This window comes from Pristiophorus japonicus, chromosome 22 (genome assembly GCF_044704955.1).
Source record: "Pristiophorus japonicus isolate sPriJap1 chromosome 22, sPriJap1.hap1, whole genome shotgun sequence".
Lineage (NCBI taxonomy): Eukaryota > Metazoa > Chordata > Chondrichthyes > Pristiophoridae > Pristiophorus > Pristiophorus japonicus.
The window spans coordinates 34,232,586-34,252,280 of NC_091998.1; the positions used below are offsets into that span (position 1 = coordinate 34,232,586).

General features: G+C 45.2%; 1 protein-coding gene across 2 annotated transcripts in view; it reads left to right on the plus strand.

Annotated features, from left to right (window-relative positions):
* The window catches only part of LOC139234943 (phosphoinositide 3-kinase adapter protein 1-like), a 128,956-nt gene that overhangs the window by 27,797 nt on the left and 81,464 nt on the right, over positions 1-19,695 (plus strand). For both annotated transcript variants that reach the window (XM_070865916.1, XM_070865917.1), the window contains exon 3: positions 19,184-19,353. In XM_070865916.1, coding sequence (XP_070722017.1) covers positions 19,184-19,353 — 170 coding nt within the window. The remainder of the gene's footprint in view (positions 1-19,183; positions 19,354-19,695) is intronic.

A 19,695-nucleotide genomic window follows, 5' to 3' on the forward strand; every position in this document is an offset into this window, starting at 1 on the left:
GTGGAATTTAACACTTCCACGTGATTCCAAACGTCAATCTCCTTCTCCCAAAGCCATGCCCATATTTTCCTGCCAAATCTCAAGAGTATTGAGCATGGGATAACTGCACCAGAACCATAAGGAAGGAGAAAGGCCAGGGAATTACTGGGTGGATAGCTGTTTCAGAGGGTTGAATGGCCTCCTGTACCATAAAATATATTCTACGTAGTGGCATAATGAACAAATTCAGCCTACCAGGCTTTATTATTGGATATCATAGGCCTCATGGGCTGAGTTTCTGTCTAATTTACTTGTTGCAAATGATTACTGAAAGTTAGTGGAACTCCCATGGGATTGCTCCTGGTGAGTTGGAGGATATATCTCTTGCACTGGGACACTATTGCAGAACTGTTCGAAAGCAATAGAAATCGTAGGCAGCACAAAAAGAAATAGGTGCAGAAAATCCATTGGTACTTATGTTTCTTTCAGACAATAACATTTTAGGATACAGTATCCGAGCAATTGGAGACATGACCTGTGAGTGTCGCATGCTATGCCCAAAAGAGAGAGAACACAAAAATCAATTGCAGTGACTCCTGGGTACACCAGTGCCAAGCCTCGTCAATCCCAGCAAGGCCCATTTACCTCAACCTCATTTATGCCCAACAGCCAACTTTCTATCCATTGCTGCTACATTTCCTCATGCCATATGCCTGAATTTTTGTAACCAGCCTACTGTGTGGCACCTTATCAAAGCCCCTATACCCTGCATCCATTGCATTCCCTTAAATCTATCCAATTGATCACTACTTCAAAAAAAACATAAAGGCAGATCTCGTTTGACAAATGTTTTTTAACAAATTCATGCTGACTGTCTTTGATTAGCTCATGCAGTGCCAAATATTTACCAATTTGATCTCAAATAGTGGAGTCTTGGAGTTTGGCCATAGCTGACATTAGACTAATTGAATCATAGAGGTTTACAGCACAGAAAGAGGCCATTCAGCTAATTTTCTAGAGTAATCCAAAACTAACCCTACTGCCCCTGTCTCTTCGTTATCCTCCTCTGCTTCAAATATTTATCTAATTTTCCCTTAAACGTTGCAGTGGTCCCTACCGCAGCCACTTTCTGTGGTAAAGCATTCCATGCTCCAATAACTCTGTGTGAAGACACTTCTTCCAACCTCTCTCCTCACTTGTTTAGTGACAAATTTAAATTGATGAACCCAGGGCACTGACTCCTCAACCAGATATACACGCTATCAAAGCTCGTCGTAATTTAAAAAACCTCTTGACTGTTTCTGCCCCAGAGGAAATAGTCTCCCCTCATAGATGTAGTTTCCCAACCCTGGCATCATCCTGGTGAATCTACACTGTATGCTCCCCATGGCCTTAAAGTCTTTTTTATAACGGGGCATCAAAATTGTACACCGCCTCTATCAGTGGCCTAACTAATGTTCTGTACAAATTCATCTTTTTATGTTTTCTATGCCCTATTTATAAAATCCCCAAATCTGTCAGCTTTTTTTTTTATAGCCTTCAAGGAGTGATGGTCTCGAAATTTCAAGAAGATTTTTCAAGAATCCCACTGTAACGTTGATGGGAAACCAGTAATCGCTGTAGACTTGTCATAAGCTATGGGTTCTCGATGATCTCAGACACACTTTGAGGTATATCCAGGAATCCATGATGCATCCTCTTCCCTTTTCCTGTGCGTGTGCAGTAATCTGCTCTTGTCTGCCTAATTTATCTGAACTTCCACATTCTTTCTGACGTGTTAGCTGGTGAGTCGACTCTCTGTGCTGGTATGGTGGCCAATTTATCATATGGGTGTTCAAAAGCACCTTGCCATTTACTGGTTGGATTGGAACGGAGGGGGTGAGGAATGAATGGTGACATTTGAGACACTTCATTTAGTTGGTTTGATGAAAAATATGCCAGCAAACTAAGTAATGAGAAGTGTGTGTGTGTATAATGGGGTGGAATTTAATGTGCAAGTCGGCCAGCAACCCTGTGAATTATGAATTGCCACAAGTTGTTGGATGATTTGCTCCACTCTGAAAACGGCATCTTGGGCTTAACCTCCCGGGGATTTTCATGAAGTTACTGCATTTGCACATTAATTCCCATTAACCACCCCACAGAAATGTAAGTCTAGTAACTAACAGCATGAGTATCCTGTTAACGATGTGATCATTGTTAATGATTGCCAATCAACCTCTCTAGCCCAGAAAGTGACAATTATAAGTGTGGAATCTCACTCCTTCAGATTGTGAATTGTTGTTGGAGATTTAAAAAATGTCAAATTTTAAATTACATTTTTTTTCTTAATTTCTCTTTTTCCCCCCTCTCTTAATCCAATCTTTCTTTCCCTCTCTTTTTATTTCTCTTCCTGTATCTGATTTGACTCTAATTCACCCTCCTTCTCAGTCCTTCCTCTGTTTATTTCTCAATCCTTAAACCTCTGTGGAGAAGGAGATACATGGTTGGCCCCATTGTTCACCCAGGTCCCAGATGCCCTGTTGCCCTCGCTGTGTTGTTATCAGCTCACACTTCCAGCAACGTTTGAGCTGACAGGCGCAGGAACAAGTCTAACTAACCGGGCACACACCATGAGATGCCCAGCTCCAGCAGATTCTGGGCCAATATGTTTGTCTGTGTGTCAATGAGTTTGTGTGTGTGTGCGTGTATCTTTATGTGTAATGGGTCCAATTTCCCTGGTTTGAATTGCGCTGTAATTACACCAAAATTTGCACTAGTTGCTATGCCGATCTTGCCAATGACAACTTATGCGGAAATTTCCTGAAAACTTCGTCAGTATGTGCCCAAATATAAAAAACAGTGTAAAACAAACGGAAATCAGTGTAAACAATGGGGGCCGAGGAAAGCACAGAACCTACATTGTCTTCCCTCTAAGTCTCCCGTTACCTTATTGATGTTATGAAAATTACAATTTGAAGCTATTAAACTATTATTTATGTACATTAAGCACAGTGCTTTAAGAAAGCTGTGGAAGCTTTTCTCTTAATGTAACCGATTCGGATGCTGTGATAAATATTAAATACAGTGCCAGTCTAAAGCAAATCGCCTTGAAGCACCAGAAATAGTGATTTTGGGTTCTGTTATCGCTAAGATTTTGTGTATAAATTAACACCCATTCAGAACTGGCATAAATGTAGGAAACTCACGTTCCCTGTTCTTTTGCATATGTTAATGAGCTAAGTGGGGTTTCAGCGGACATAACTCAGGAGATCATGGAAATTCTTGCGTAACAATGTTATAGAAGACCGGCGTAAATCAGTTACGTGCAAATTTCCTCAGGGGCGGGGCGGGGGGGATGGTGGGGGGGGAATAAACGGCACATTTCCACTCCTATGTCAAGTTTAGGCTGAAACTTCCAGGAAATTCTGGGCATGTGCACATGTGTATGTATATGTGTGCGTGGGTGTTATGCGTGTCTGTGTGTCTGTGTGTGTGTATGTGCATGCATTCTGGCGTGCACATATGAACCCACAGATTGTTTTCCAAAGCAATGACAAATGTTACTTCCCTTTTCAGAGAAATCTTTATGACTGGGTTTCAATTGAAGTTATTGGAAAATTGAAGGGGTTTTCTGTGTGGGCAATTGCTCGGTAACGGGGGTGATTTGGGCGATTTGTAGGTGGGCTATAAATGTGGATAATCACTCCATTTAACCCCTAAATACAGTGCCGGTCTAAAGCAAATCGCCATGAAGCACCAGAAATAGTGACTTTAGGTTCTGTTATCGCTAAGATTTTATGTACAAATTAACACCCGTTCAGAACTGGCATAAATGCAGGAAACTCGCATTCCCTGGTCTTTTGCATGGAGGCGGAGCTATGTTAATGAGCTAAGTGGGGTTTCAGCGGACATAACTCAGGAGATCATGGAAATTCTTGCGTAACAATGTTATAGAAAACTGGCATAAATCAGTTACGTACAAATTTCCTCGGGGGCGGGGGTGGAGGTGGGGGGTGGTGGAATAAACGGCACATTTCCACTCGTCATAGTTAGGCTGAAACTTCCTAGGGGATGATGCCATTGGATGTGTGAACCTCCTGTAGAGTAGAGCTCTTATATAATGCAACTCAATCAATTTTCCAATGCAAGTATTTGATCCACAGTGTCACAAAGAGGATGATGGACTTGCTTTTATTCCGCGTTCTAATAACCCTGTGTGAAAGTCATTGTTCTAACATCTCCCTTTGTTCTTCTCATGATAACTTACTAATTTACCAACCAATGGAAACAATCTTTCATGGTTTACCCTCTTTTTTTGTAAACCTCTTGGTAATTCACCCTTAATGTGTCAGCTGTGGCTCAGTGGGTAGCATTCTCTCCTCTGAGTCAGAAGGCTATGGGTTCAAGTCCCCATTTCAGAGGCTTGAGCACAAAAATCTAGGCTGACGCTCCAGTGCAGTGCCGAGGGAGTGTTGCACTGTCTTTCGGATGAGATGTTAAACCAAGGACCCATCTGCCCTCTCAGGTGGATGTAAAAGATCCCACGGCACTATTTTGAAGAAGAGCAGAGAAGTTCTCCCTGGGTGTCCCTGCCAATATTTATCCTTCAACCAACACCTAAAAACAGACTGACTGACCAATGTCACATTGCTTTTTGTGAGAGCTTGCTGTGTGCAAAATGGCTGCCACGTTTCCTACATTACAATAGTGACTACACTTCAAAAGTACTTCATTGGCTGTAAAGCGCTTTGGGACGTCCTGAGGTTGTGAAAGGCACTATATAAATGTAAGTATTTCTTTCTCTATTCAAGTAAAAAAAAAAGTACCAGATATTCATAACTATAGCCTTCCATTCATAGAAACATAGAAAATAGATGCAGGAGTAGGCCATTCGGCCCTTCGAGCCTGCACCACCATTCAATATGATCATGGCTGATCATGCAACTTCAGTACCCCATTCCGGCTTTCTCTCCATACCCCTTGATCCCTTTAGCCGTAAGGGCCACATCTAACTCCCTTTTGAATATATCTAACGAACTGACCTCAACAACTTTCTGCGGTAGAGAATTCCACAGGCTCACAATTCTCTGAGGGAAGAATTTTCTCCTCATCTCGGTCCTAAATGGCTTACCTCTTATCCTTCGACTGTGACCCCTGGTTCTGGACTTCCCCAACATCGGGAACATTCTTCCTGCATCTAACCTGTCCAATCCCGTCAGAATTTTATATGGTTCTCTGAGATCCCCTCTCATTCTTCTAAATTCCAGTGAATATAAGCCTAGTCGATCCAGTCTTTCTTCATATGTCAGTCCTGCCATCCCGGGAATCAGCCTCGTGAACCTTCGCTGCACTCCCTCAATTGCAAGAATGTCCTTCCTCAGATTAGGAGACCAAAACTGCACACAATACTCAAGGTGAGGTCTCACCAAGGCCCTGTACAACTGCAGTAAGACCTCCCTGCTCCTACACTCAAATCCCCTAGCTATGAAGGGCCAACATGCCATTTGCCTTCTTCACCGCCTGCTGTACCGGCATGCCAACTTTCAATGACTGATATATCATGACACCCAGGTCTCGTTGCACCTCCCCTTTTCCTAATCTGCCACCATTCAGATAATATTCTGCCTTCCTGTTTTTGCCACCAAAGTGGATAACCTCACATTTATCCACATTATACTGCATCTGCCATGCATTTTCCCACTCACCTAACCTGTCCAAGTCACCCTGCAGTCTTTTAGCGTACTCCTCACAGCTCACACCGCCACCCAGCTTAGTGTCATCTGCAAACTTGGAGATAATACATTCAATTCCTTTGTCTAAATCATTGATGTATATTGTAAATAGCTGGGGTCCCAGCACTGAACCTTATGGTACCCCACTAGTCACTGCCTGCCATTCTGAAAAGGACCCATTTATTCCTACTCTTTGCTTCCTATCTGCCAACCAGTTCTCTATCCACATCAATACATTACCCCCAATACCACGTGCTTTAATTTTGCACACTAATCTCTTGTGTGGGACTTTGATAAAAGCCTTTTGAAAATCCAAATACACCACATCCACTGGTTCACCCCTTGGTCCACTCTACTAGTTACATCCTCAAAAAATTCTAGAAGATGTGTCAAGTAAGATTTCCCTTGCATAAATCCATGCTGACTTGGACCGATCCTGTCACTGCTTTCCAAATGTGTTGCTATTACATCTTTAATAATTGATTCTAACATTTTCCCCACTACCGATTGTCAGGCTAACCGGTCTATAATTACCTGCTTTCTCTCTCCCTCCTTTTTTAAAAAGTGGGGTTACATTAGCTACCCTTCAATCCATAGGAACTGATCCAAATTCTATAGAATGTTGGAAAATGATCACCAATGCATCCACTATTTCTAGGGCCACTTCCTTAATTACTCTGGAATGCAGACTATCAGCCCTGGGGATTTATCGGCCTTCAATCCCATCATGGTACCATTTGAGTGAATCTCTGCAGTACCCTTTCCATGGCTCTAATATCCATTCTGCAATAAAGGACCAGGACTGCATGCAGTATTCCAGCTGTGGCCTAAGCAATAAGTCTTGTACAAATATAACATCACTTCCTTGCTTTTATATTGAATGTCCCTGTCTAAAACCCAGTATCCTATTTGCCCTTTTTAATGCCCTGTTCTACCCACACTTTCACTTTTAGAATCATAGAAATTTACAGCAAGGAAGGAGGCCATTTCGACCCATCGTCCGCACTGGCCGACAACAAGCTACCCAGCCTAATCCCACTTTCCAGCTCTTGGTCCGTAGCCCTGTAGGTTACGGCACTTCAAGTGCACATCCAGGTACTTTTTAAATGTGGTGAGAGTTTCTTCCTCTAAGACACCTTTATAGGTCTATATACCTCCCCCTGAAGGCTCTCTGTTTCTCCACTCTGTTAGCACTCACATTATATTTCCTTTCACTGTTCATCCCAAAATGTATTGCACTTCTCTGCATTGAACTGCCTCTGTCGCTATCTGCCCATTCTGCTAACCTCTCTGTGTCCTTCCTGTCATCCCCGACTTTCTTCCTCACAGCTTGTCATAAGAACATAAGAAACAGGAGCAGGAGTAGACCACACGGCCCCTCGAGCCTGCTCCGCCATTTAATACGATCATGGCTGATCCAATCATGGACTCAGCTCCACTTCCTCGCCCGCTCCCCATAACCTCTTTACTCCCTTATTGGTTAAAAAACTGTCTATTTTTGTCTTAAATATATTCAATGTCCCGGCTTCCACAGCTCTCTGAGGCAGCGAATTCCAAAGATTTACAACCATTTGGGGGAAGGAATTCCTCCTTATCTCAGATTTAAATGGGCAGCTCCTTATTCTAAGATTATGCCTCTAGTTCTAGTCTCCCCCATCAGTGGAAACATCCTCTCTGCATCCACCTTGTCAAGCCCCCTCATAATCTTATATGTTTCAATAAGATCACCCCTCATTCTTCTGAATTCCAATGAGTAGAGGCCCAACCTACTCAACCTTTCCTCATAAGTTAACCCCCTCATCTCCGGAATCAATCTAGTGAATCTTCTCTGAACTGCCTCCAAAGCAAGTATATCCTTTCGTAAATATGGAAATCAAAACTGTACGCAATATTCCAGGTGTGGCCTCACCAATACACTGTAGAACTGTAGCAAGACTTCCCTGCTTTTATGCTCCATACTCTTTGCAATAAAGACCAAGATTCCATTGGCCTTCCTGATCACTTGCTGTACCTGCATACTAACCTCATCATTGAGGTGTGTAAAATGTTGCTTCGTTATGCCGAATTGAATCAGGTGTCTATTAATTATGACACCCTCATAATTTATAGCGGTACAGTCATACCCTATATCTGATGGTGCTTTAAATGGGCATGCGTTTATAGGATGGAATTCTGGGTTGAAGTAGATTCCTTTCGATGCTTGGCTGAAGCAAACTTGCTAACAGTGTAATTAAGGGGGAAGGTAATTGAATTTTGTTAAGATCAGAAAGTAAAAACTCTACATGTGGATCAAGCTCGAAGTTTTCAGCCCATTAAGCTGAGGAATGTTGACATTGGGAATAGAAAAGCTTCCATTCCAGACACCCAATGCAAGGTACAGCACAGTTATATGTAGAGTCAAACTCTCTCCTCTTCCCCCCAGCAGTGTGTCTCAGCCACAACCTCAGAGATCTACACCGCACTGAAGGTTTCCCACACGAAGCCTTCACTGGCCGCTCTGAGCCAATCTGCCCTGTACTGCCAAATTAGGTATCGTTTCGTGTCATGGGTCCATGAGGAACTGCATTTAAACCCGAGTATCCAAAATGAAAGGCCAGTTTGCAACGCACTGTGTCATTCAGTCCCCCAGCAAACAACAATAACAGTAACCTGCATTTATATAACGTCCTTAATATAGTAAAATGTCCCAAGGCGTTTCACAGGATTGTTATCAACCAAAATTTGACACTGAGCCACTTGAGGAGATATTAAGGCAGATGACCAAAAAAGAGGTAGGCTTTAAGGAGAGTCTTAAAGAAGGAAACAGATGTAGAGATGGGGAGAGGTTTAGGGAGGGAGTTCCAGAGCTTAGGGCCTTGGAAACCAAAGGCACGGCCGCCAGTGGTGGAGTGATTAAAATCAGCGATGGTCAAGAGGGCAGAATTGAAGCAGCTCAGATATCTGAGGATTATGTGGCTGGAGGAGGTTACAGAGTTACATAGGAGTAGGCCATTTGGCCCATCGAGCCTGCTCCGCCATTCAATAAGATCATGGCTGACCTGATCATGGACTCAGCTCCACTTCTCTGCCCGCTCCCCATAACCTTTTACTCCCTTATCGCTCAAAAATCTGTCTATCTCCGCCTTAAATATATTCAATGACCCAGCCTCCTCAGCTCTCTGGGGCAGAGAATGCCATAGGTTTACAACCCTCTGAGAGAAGAAATTCTTCCTCATCTCATTTTTAAATGGGCGGCCCTTTATTCTGAGACTATGTTCCCTAGTTTTAGTTTCCCCGATGAGTGGAAATTCCAGAATCAACCGAGTGAACCTTCTCTGAACAGCCTCCAATGCAAGTATATCCTTCCTTAAATACGGAGACCAAAACTGTATGCAGTACTCCAGGTGTGGCCGCACCAATACCCTGTACAGTTATAGCAGGATGTCTCTGCTTTTAGACTCTATCCCCCTTTGCAATAAAGGGCAACATTCCATTTGCCTTCCTGATTACTTGCTGTACCTGCATACTAACTTTTTGTGTTTCATGCACAAGGACCCCAAGATCTCTCTGTACTGCAGCATTTTGCAATTTTTCTCCATTTAAATTGTAATTTGCTTTTCTATTTTTTTCTGCCAAAGTGGACAACCTCACATTTTCCCACATTATACTCCATCTGCCAAATGTTTGCCCACTCACTTAGCCTGTCTATATCCCTCTGCAGATTTTTCGTGTCCTCCTCACAATTTGCTGCCCCACCCATCCTTGTATCATCAGCAAACTTGGCTACATTACACTCGGTCCCTTCATCCAAGGCATTAATATAGATTATAAATAGTTGAGGACCCAGCACCGATCCCTGTGGCACCCCACTAGTTACTGTTTGCCAACCGGAAAATGACCCATTTATCCCGACTTTCTGTTTTCTGTTAGTTAGCCAATCCTCTATCCATGCTAATATATTACCCCCAACCCCGTGAACTTTTATCTTGTACAGTAACCTTTTATGTGGCACCTTATCGAATGCCTTCTGGAAATTCAAATACACCACATCCACTGGATGCCCCTGATCCACCCTGTTCGTTGCATCCTGAAAGAACGCCAGCAAATTTGTCAAACATGATTTCCTTTTCATAAATCCATGCTGGCTCTGTTTGATTGAATTATACTTTTCCAAATGTTCCGCTACTGCTTCCTTAATAATGGACTCCAGCATTTTCCCAACAACAGATATTAGGCTAACTGGTCTATAGTTTTCTGTTTTTTGTCTGCCTCCTTTTTTAAATAGGGGCGAGGACATGAAGGAATTTGAAAACAAGGATGAGAATTTTAAAGGCGAGGTATTGTTTTTCCGGGAGCCAATGTAGGTCTGCGAATGGTGGACGGGACTTGGTGCGAGTTTGGATATGGGCAGCAGAGTTTTGGATGAGCTTAAGTTTATGGAAGGTGGAAGATGGGAGTCCGGCCAGAAGTGCATTGGCATAGACAAGTCTAAAGGTAACAAAGGCATGGATGAGGGCTTCAGCAGCAGATGAACTGAGGCAGGGACAGAGTTGAGCGAGGTTATAGAGGTGGAAGTAGGCAATCTTGGAGATGGAGCGGATATGTGGTTAGAAGCTTATCTCGGGGTCAAACACAACACCAAGATTGTGAACAATCTGGCTCCGGCTCAGACAGTTGCCAGGGAAGGAAAGTGTGGCCAGGGAACAGAGTTTGTGGCGGGGAATAAAGACAATGACTTCAGCCTTTCCAATATTTCATTGGGGGAAATTTCTGCTCATCCAGTACTGGATATCGGATAAGCAATCTGATAATTCAGAGATAATGGAGAGATCGAGAGAGGTGGTGGTGAGGTAGAGCTGGGTGTCGTCAGAGTAGATGTGGAACCTGATGTGTTTTCAGATGATGTTGAAAGGGGCAACATATGCATGAGAAATAGGAGTGGGCCAAGGATAGATCCTTGGGGGACACCAGAGATAATTCTGCGGGGGCGGGAAGAGAAGCTGTTGCAGCTGATTCTCTGGCTACGACTGGACAGATCAGAATGGAATCAGGCGAGTGCAGTCCCACCCAGCTGGACGGCGGTGGAGAGGCGTTGGAAGAGGATGGTGGGGTCAACCATGTCAAAGGCTGCAGACAGTTCAAGAAGGACAAGGAGAGATAGTTTACCATGGTCACAGTCTCATAGGATGTTATTTGTGACTTTGATTAGGGCCGTTTCAGTACTGTGGTGGGGCAGAAATCTGATTGAAGGGATTTAAACATGGAATTTTGGGAAAGATGGGCATGGATTAGGGAAGGAACAGCATGTTCAAGGAATTTGGAGAGGAAAGGGAGGTTGGAGATGGGATGGTAGTTGGCGAGGACAGAGGTTTTTTTTAGGAGAGGGGTGATGAAGGCAGATGTGAAGGCGAGGGGGCAGTGCCCGAGGGGAGAGAGAACCGTTAAAATATCAGCTCACGTGGAGCCAAGAAAGGATGTTGTGTGGTCAGCAGTTTAGTGGGAATGGGGTCGAGAGCGCCAGAGATGGGTCTCGTGGACAAGGTGAGCTCGGGGAGGGCATCAGCGGAGATAGGAGAGAAACGAGTTCAGAGCTGGGGCAGGAAGTTTGGCCTGGTGGGCTAGGAGAAGAGCTAGCTGATTGGATGGTCTCAATCTTAGTGACAAAGAAGAAGGTGTTGTTGGAGGAGACGGGGATTGAAGAAGACACTTTGCAGTAGAGGAAAGATGCCGTGGGTCAGCTTTGCATTCCAGAATGATCTCGAGGAGTGCAGAATCCGATCGTGCTTTCTGTGGTCCTGCCGGATCTGGCGGTGAATGGCTAAACCAGTTTTCTGCCATATACGTTCAAGGCTGCATCCCTTGGACTTACGGGAGTGGAGATGACGGTCATACTTGGGGGACTGGCCAGGGTGAGAGAGAGTAATGGTTTCAATGGGGACTAGGACATCAAAGATGGAGGTGAGGGTTTGGTTGAGCAAAATTGTTGTGGTGAATGGAGGGCCAACGGCAAGACAGTTGGGAATGTGAAAGTGCAGTTGTAAGCGATACAAGCAAATGATCAGAGATGGCTTGATCTGTGATTAACAAGAGGTGAATAGTGAGGCCATGTGAGATAGCAAGATCAAGGGGCCGACCGTAACTATGGGTTGGGGTGTTTACACGGAGCGAGAGATTAAGGGAGATTAGGAGGGCAATGAACTCCGAGGAGAGAGAGCATGATGAGCTGAGGTTGAAATCACCGAGGATGAGAAGTCGCTCGGTGTAGAGGCTGAGGGAAGAAAACAGTGAAGATATCTCGGTGAGAAATTTTGGTGTGGTACTTGGGCAGTAGAGAATGAGCCTGGGAGGTTATACCTGCTCTTACCTAATTGCTCTTGACATAATTAGTGCGGAGGATTGTAATGACGGGGGCAGAGTTCTTAATGAAGGGGAGGGGTTGAATCTGTAATGACGGAGGGGAGTTTGTAATGATGGGAAATTGAAAGATAGAGAATTTTGGTTTATAGATGCGTTAATTACAAAATGGGGAACTGCCACAGCAAACAGATTGTGAAAGTGTTTTGAGGTTTCTGTCGGATTTAAGCCATTTCAAACAATGCCCATTAATAGTGTCCAGTGTAATTCATGTTCAGATGATTCATACATCTCGGTTTCTTTTAGCGCCATTTATAGACTACACCGTTTTTACGTTGTGTTCTTTAAAAGTATTCAGTGTAGACCATGTTGAAACTCTAGCAATGTGAGTGAGGGGACAAGTCCATGGCCGAGCTTCTGCTGGCATCAGTGCAATCGAACCCCAGATGTGAGCACTTGTTCCTTGAACTTTGCCATATATTCTGATTTTCTTGCACAGATAGCAGTGCACTCACTGACTAGGTATGGCACAGCCCGACTGCCACTATATTTACCTTTATCTCAAAGAAAGGGAAATTGTTAAAATACAGTTGATTTACAGTCAACTGCAAGTCTGCCAGATTTTGATTTTATTGCATTTCAGAATGCTTGGATCACTGCTTACAGTTTTGGTCTCCGTATTTAAGGAAGTATATACTTGCATTGGAGTCTTCTCAACTCGGTTGATTCCGGAGATGAGGGGGTTGACTTATGAGGATAGGTTGAGTAGGTTGGGCCTATACTTGTTGGAGTTCAAAAAAATGAGAGGTGATCTTATTGAGACTTATAAAATAATGAGGGGGCTGGACAAGGTGGATGTAGAGAGGATATTTCCACTCATAGGGGAAACTAAAACTAGGGGACATAGTCTCAGAATAAAGGGCCGCCCATTTAAAACTGAGATGAGGAGACATTTCTTCTCTGAGAGGGTTGCAAATCTATGGAATTCTCTGCCCCAGAGAGCTGTGGAGGCTGGGTCATTGAATGTATTTAAGGTGGAGATAGACAGATTTTTGAGCGATAAGGGAGTAAAGGGTTATGGGGAGCGGGCAGGGAAGTGGAGCTGAGTCCATGATCAGATCAGCCATGATATTGAATGGAGGAGCAGGCTCGAGGGGCCAAATGGCCTACTCCTGCTCCTATTTCTTATGTTCTTATGTAGAATGAGAGACCTGCAAGCTGTACTTATTGCATAACTTTAAACAAAGGTTATTTTCGGGATGTGGCCGTTGCTGGCTGGGCCGGCATATATTGCCCATTCCAATTTACCCCTGATGGCGAACCACCTTCTTGAACTGCTGCAGTCTATGTGGTGAAGGTGCCCCCATAATGCTGTTGAGGAGAGTGTTCCAGGATTTTGTTCCAGCAATGATGAAGGAACTGTGATTCATCATCATCATCATCATCAAAGGCAGTCCCTCAGAATCGAGGAAGACTTGCTTCCGCTCTAAAAATGAGTTCTTGGGTGACTGAACAGTCCAATATGAGAACTACAGTCCTGGTCCCAGGTGGGACAGACAGTCGTTGAGGGAAGGGGTGGGTGAGACTGGTTTGCCGCACGCTCTTTCCGCTGCCTACGCTTGGTTTCTGCATGCTCTCGGCGATGAGACTCGAGGTGCTCAGCGCCCTCCCGGATGCACTGCCTCTACTTAGGGCGGTCTTTGGCCAGGGACTCCCAGGTGTCGGTGGGAATGTTGCACTTTATCAGGGAGGCTTTGAGAGTGTCCTTGAAACGTTTCCTCTGCTCACCTTTGGCTCGTTTGCCATAAAGGAGTCTTCCACTCCTTTAACGTGATATATAGCCAAGTCGGGATGGTGTGTGACTTTGAGGGGAACTTGGAGGTGGTGATGTTCCCGTGCGCCTGTTGCCCTCGTCCTTTTAGGTGGTGGTGGATGTGGCTTTGGGAGGTGCTGCCGAAGAAACCCTCGAGAGTTGCTGCAGTGCATCCTGTGGATAGTACGCACTTTAGACAAGTTACGCCAATAGATGAGGGAATGGATGTTTAAGTTGGTGGAAGAGGTGCCGATCAAGAGAACGGCTTTGTTCTGGATAGTATCTAGCTTCTTGTCCTGGATACTGCCAGATAAGAGAAGAATATTCCATCACACTCTTTACTTGTGTCTTGTATATGATGGAGAGGCTTTGGTGAATGTTCCATTTTTTTTACAGCTGGCTATGAGGGTGTCTCAGTTGAACTGAGATGAAACAGTCCCAATCCAGTTCCTCGTGGGCTTGGGCCCACAATAATAAATGACGTATAGAGCGAGACATACTTTGAGAGACAGGTTAAAGAAAAGGATTGTGAAAAGAAGAAAAGGGAGTCATTTTGATCTAATTCAACCAATAAGAAATTGATGGGTTTGAGTTGGCCGTCCATTTTACACCCTTCCCGAATTTACTCTTCGTTGAAGTCAACGCTTCGGAATTTGCGGTCAGCGGGGAAGTGACAGCGCTCACCACTGGCCTCGAAGTAAGCTGCCCAGAAGCATCTAACAATCTTGGTCACGTGAATTTTAGCTCTCCTGACCTTTATTTGAATCTGTCGCCAAATCAAACGAATCCTAAGCGTCCAGCAACAGTGATGTAATCAAGCCGGCTAAGCAGCCAATCACGTTGTGGAATTCTCACAGACAGCAAACCAGGAAGTAAAATGCACAGATTCTAATTTACATTTTATTAATTTTACAGAGTGAAACAAAGATTGGGACATATACATAAGATTAAGGTAGAAGCTGAAGTACCATAAACAAATTTAGAAAAATATATTAAATTTTTTTTTTACTCATATTAATGGAAAGATTTGATATTCCACAAATATAAAATAAGTTTTTCAGGGCCAGAACATTTGTTCAGCAGTCAGTACGCTGTTTAAAAACCTTGTTACACCTCTTTCAACAAGGCTTAATGTTTCAGGGGTGCAATGTATGCACTGTGAGTATGCTCACAGGTTGGTTGAGTTGGCAGTGGCTTAGCCAGTCACGTGATGTTCACAAGACTCAATAAAACCCCAACCAGTTGGGTTCAGGGGATCCACGATGAGGCAGGTGGTTGTGAGCCTGGTGGATGAGCTGATAATGTATAGTGCAATTGTTAAACCTTTGCTAATAAACCAACTGGTTCTTAAAAGCAATGTGTTGCTATGAATGCTTAAGCAAAGAACCCATGAAGCAAATACATTACAAGGGGGAATTAAACAGCAATATTTCATCATAAAAGGAGAATCTTTCATCCTTGTATGTGATTTCAATTGATTGAGGACTCTGGGGAGTTCCACAGTGCAACCTGCGGAGGAGCAGGAAATAGCTGACTACACCTACAGGCTTTCCGCAATTACCTGCGCATGCGCTAAATCCTGAAGTTGCTGTCAGTTTGAGAGGATTAATGACGACAAATGCTGACAGTGTTGCTGTCATTAGCACTGCAAAATCATGCTAATGTATGGCTACATTGAATAGAAACATAGAAATTTACAGCGCAGAAGGAGGCCATTTCGGCCCATCGTGTCCGTGCCGGCCGACAAAGAGCCGCATGGCCCTCGCTCAGCAGCCCTGAAGGTTACATATAAAATAATGAACAATGGCGGACAGGTAAAGAGCACCCATCCCAACCAGTCCGCCCCACACAACTGCGACACCCCTTGCAGCGCAACATTCTACACTCCATCCGAACCGGAGCCATGTGATCTCCTGGGAGAGCAAAAAAACAGATAGAAACCCAGGCCAATTAGGGGGAAAAAAATCTGGGAAAATTCCTCTCTGACCCATCCAGGCGATCAAAACTAGTCCAGGAGATCACTCTGGCCGTGTTTGATTTCCTGCAGTACTTACCATCGTATCTGCGGCAGCCAACAAGAGGTTATCCAGTCTAATCCCACTTACCAGCTCTAGGTCCGTAACCCTGCAGGTTACGGCACTTTAAGTGCCCATCCAATTAAATGTGGTGAGGGTTTCTGCCTCCACCACCCTTCCAAGCAGTGAGTTCCAGACCCCCACAACACTCTGCATGAAGAAGGCCCCCTCCCCCTCAAATCCCCTCTAAACCTTCCACCAACCACCTTAAAACTATAGCCCCTCGTAATTGACTCCTCCACCAAGGGAAATAGGCCCTTGCTATCCACTATATCCAGGCCCCTCAAAATGTTATAAACCTCAATGAGGTCTCCTCTCAGCCTCCTCTGTTCCAAGGAGAACAAACCCAGCCAATCCAATCTGTCCTCATAGCTTAGATTCTCCATTCCAGGCAGCATCCTAGTAAATCTCCTCTGCACCCTCTCTAGTGCAATCACATCCTTCCTATAATACGGCGACTAGAACTGCTCGTAGTATTACAGCTATGTTGTATACATGGATTTTCAGAAGGTATTTGATAAAGTATTTGATCGATCGCCTGAATGGGTCGGAGAGGAATTTCCCCAGATTTTTTTTCCCTATCTGTTTTTTTAATTTGGTTTTTGCCTCTCCCAGGAGATCACATGGCTCCGGTTGGGGTGGAGTGTAGAATGTTTCAATGTAAGGGGTGTCGCAGTTGTGTGGGGTGGACTGGTTGGGCTGGGTGCTCTTTACCTTCCCGCCATTGTTCATTGTTCATAGGTTTATATGTAACCTTCAGGGCTGCTGACCGAGGGACGTGTGGCTCTTTGTCGTCTGGCGTGGACACGATGGGCCGAAATGACAACTTCCTGCGCTGTAACTTTCTATGTTCTATTTTTCTATATAAGAGACTTGTTACAACAATTAAGGCATGTGGTATTAAAGGGAATGTTGGCACATTGGATAGAGGGATGGCTCGGGAATTGAAAGCCAAGAGCAGGGTTGAATGGACAGTTTTGGATTGCTGGGATGGGGATAGCTGTGGGCTAGGATTCTATTTTACATTGATATAAATGCTTTAAACATAGGCACAAGAGGAAAGATCTGGGGTATGGAAGAATTGTCGAAGCACTTGTACAGGTTATTGTTGTGAGCAGATAGGTGCAAATATAGTTCAATGCGGAGAAATGTGGCGTAGCACATTTTGGGCAAAGGACCAGTAAAAGAGAGTATACACCAAGTGGTAAGATGCTTAGCAGAGTGGAGGATCAGTGATCTAGGGTGTAGATAGACAGATGTTTAATGATCGAGTGCTCCGTTACCCAGACCTGACATCCTTCATACTGAAGATCGTAAAACCCATAATGAAGAGAATGTAGAAGATTCATGCTGAAGGGCCATGGTGTATGATTTATGTCCCATTAAAGCGTTGGTAGCATATAAGGAGCAAAGTTGCGAGCCTCACTTGAGTTGGGAAGGGAACAAGACTATCCTGGATTGCTGCTCATTCTGAAACTCCTGCACATGTATCGAAGGCAGATAAGGATATGATCAAGCTGGGCTGTAATGTCCCATGGCCAAATAGCTTGCCGAGATTCGCTCACACGAGGTATCAGCGGCTGGGAGTACTTGTGCTTCAGGAAAGTTGACACGGGGAAGGGGGGGAATGAGCGGAACACTGGTTGAGTTCATTATTATTAGTTGTGGTCCTTGCAGACTAGAAATAGCTCTACATTCGCCACTCATTGTTTTGTTCATGTGCAGTCTGTGGTTGGAATTGCCTCTGATCTTTGCTGACATTTTGCAGCCCGAGAAATGTAACAACCACACCGAGTCTTATCTCCAAGAGTGGGGGGTGGCCACATGGTCCTCTGCAGCCCCCAAATTCTTAATGAAAAGTGTCCTGCTGATTTTTTTTCTCCTATTTGGTCTATTCCATTGTATCTGGCTACTCCAGCACGAGCAGGAGGAATGCTGTTCCACAGCAGTGACCCAGCACTTGACAGTGTGGGGTTAAACTGGCGGTCAATTCAAGTTAGAGTGTAACAATAATCATTGTGCTATACATCCATATCAGCTTGGATTAACGGAGTGTGACTCGAAACTGCCCTTTTAGTGAATTATAATTAATCTGTCTCACAAGGAAATCAAAGTTAAGATTGCTTACTGCTGAAGCAAAGACTGGATTTAAATAGACTTTCTCTCTTGCATGCTTTACTTTGCCATAAAGTTTAATGTTGACCAAGAAATGTTTGTTTACTCACATACCATGAAAGAAGAAAGACTTGCACTTACAGACTACATGTCATGACCACAGGCCGTCCCAGCGTACTTTCCAGCCAATGAAGTGCATATTCCTCTGACAGAGGGGGAGACTAGGGGGCCAAAATTGCCCTCAGTGAGAAATTGGGGAGGGCATTTCGATTTAAGCGGAAATTTTCCACCCGGCGGGAGTCGGAGGAAAGAGTCGGAAAATTCGACACTTTACCTCTGGCACCGTCTCCCAGCGCTTTGGGGCGGGATCGGGGCGGCGTCATCAGTGCGGCGGTAATGACATCCACGCGATGTGGACGTGCCGCGTCTCACCGACGCATCGCAACTTCCCTCCCCTTCACATAAAGGGAGGGACGCTGCGAGGCCTACATAGAGCCCACTGAGCCACCGGGGGAAGGTTCAGTAGGGCCAGTGGCCTGGCACCCAAGAGGGAGTGTCGGGCTGCCCGGCTGAACAAGCGGCCGCCTCTGTATGGCCGACTCGGAAGTCGGCCGTCAATGAAAACAAAATGGCGGCCGCGGTGGTGTGCCCTCCCCTTTACGGACGGCCGCACCGCCCAGCTACTGGCAGCTTCCCGTCTCGCGAAGCTGTCAGGGACACTGACTGGCAGTGGCCGCCCTCCCGCGGGGCAATTTCCCCCACGGGGCGGTAAGGGACCGAGAATGGGTCGGAGCAGAGAGCGCGGTGGAAACACGTTCCCACTCCTTCCCCTTCCCCCGGCCCAGGGGCAATTGTGGTTGGGTCGGCCCTGCCGCCTGCTCCTGGTTGGAAAGGCCTTACCGCCCCATTACTTCGAGGCGCTAGCAGTCCTTTTTCTGAAGGGCAATTCCCCCCGCCCCCAGCCCGCCCCAGGCCTTTGTTCACTCTGGTTGTTGATGCGTTTGAGCACACATCGGTGGCTAATAGTTGGAGTTGTTACAATGATGATCAAATGAAGTAGGGAGCGTCTCGGTCCTTTGTTGGACTGGTGTTAGCAATGCTCTTCTACCCGTTTCTAATGCTTCTTGAATCGTGTGCAATTTCCATCTCCGCAGGCTACAGCAGAGACTCCGGCTTCGATACAACTGACCCTGATTCAGAAACACATCCTCAATCCAAAGTGCAGAGTAACTTCTCAAAATTCCCTGGGGAACTGTGTTCTCCATCTTCCAGAGAGCATCAGGGAAACACAGTGAAGGTTTTACCAGACAGGCTCCAGTGTGGGGTAGGTATTAACCATAACATCACCCGCATGTTTCTGTGTCACCTGAGATTAGTCGCTTCTAAAATCATAAAATAAAATAAGATATTGGCACCAATTCATGCTTTTGTCAGTGCAGAGCTGTTCTGAGTCCAATATAACTGGTCAATGTATACAATATAAGCCCAGTGCTCGAGGCGAGGGGAGGGAGTGAGGGGCGAGGGGCGAGGATGGGAGGGAATGAAGGGAGGGGTGATGGAGGCAAGGAGGGGTGAGGGAGTGAGGGGCGAGGAGGGGTGTGGAGGGGAGGGAGTGAGGTGTGAGGGGAAGTGGAGTGTTAGAGGGGATGGGATGAGGAGTGAGGGA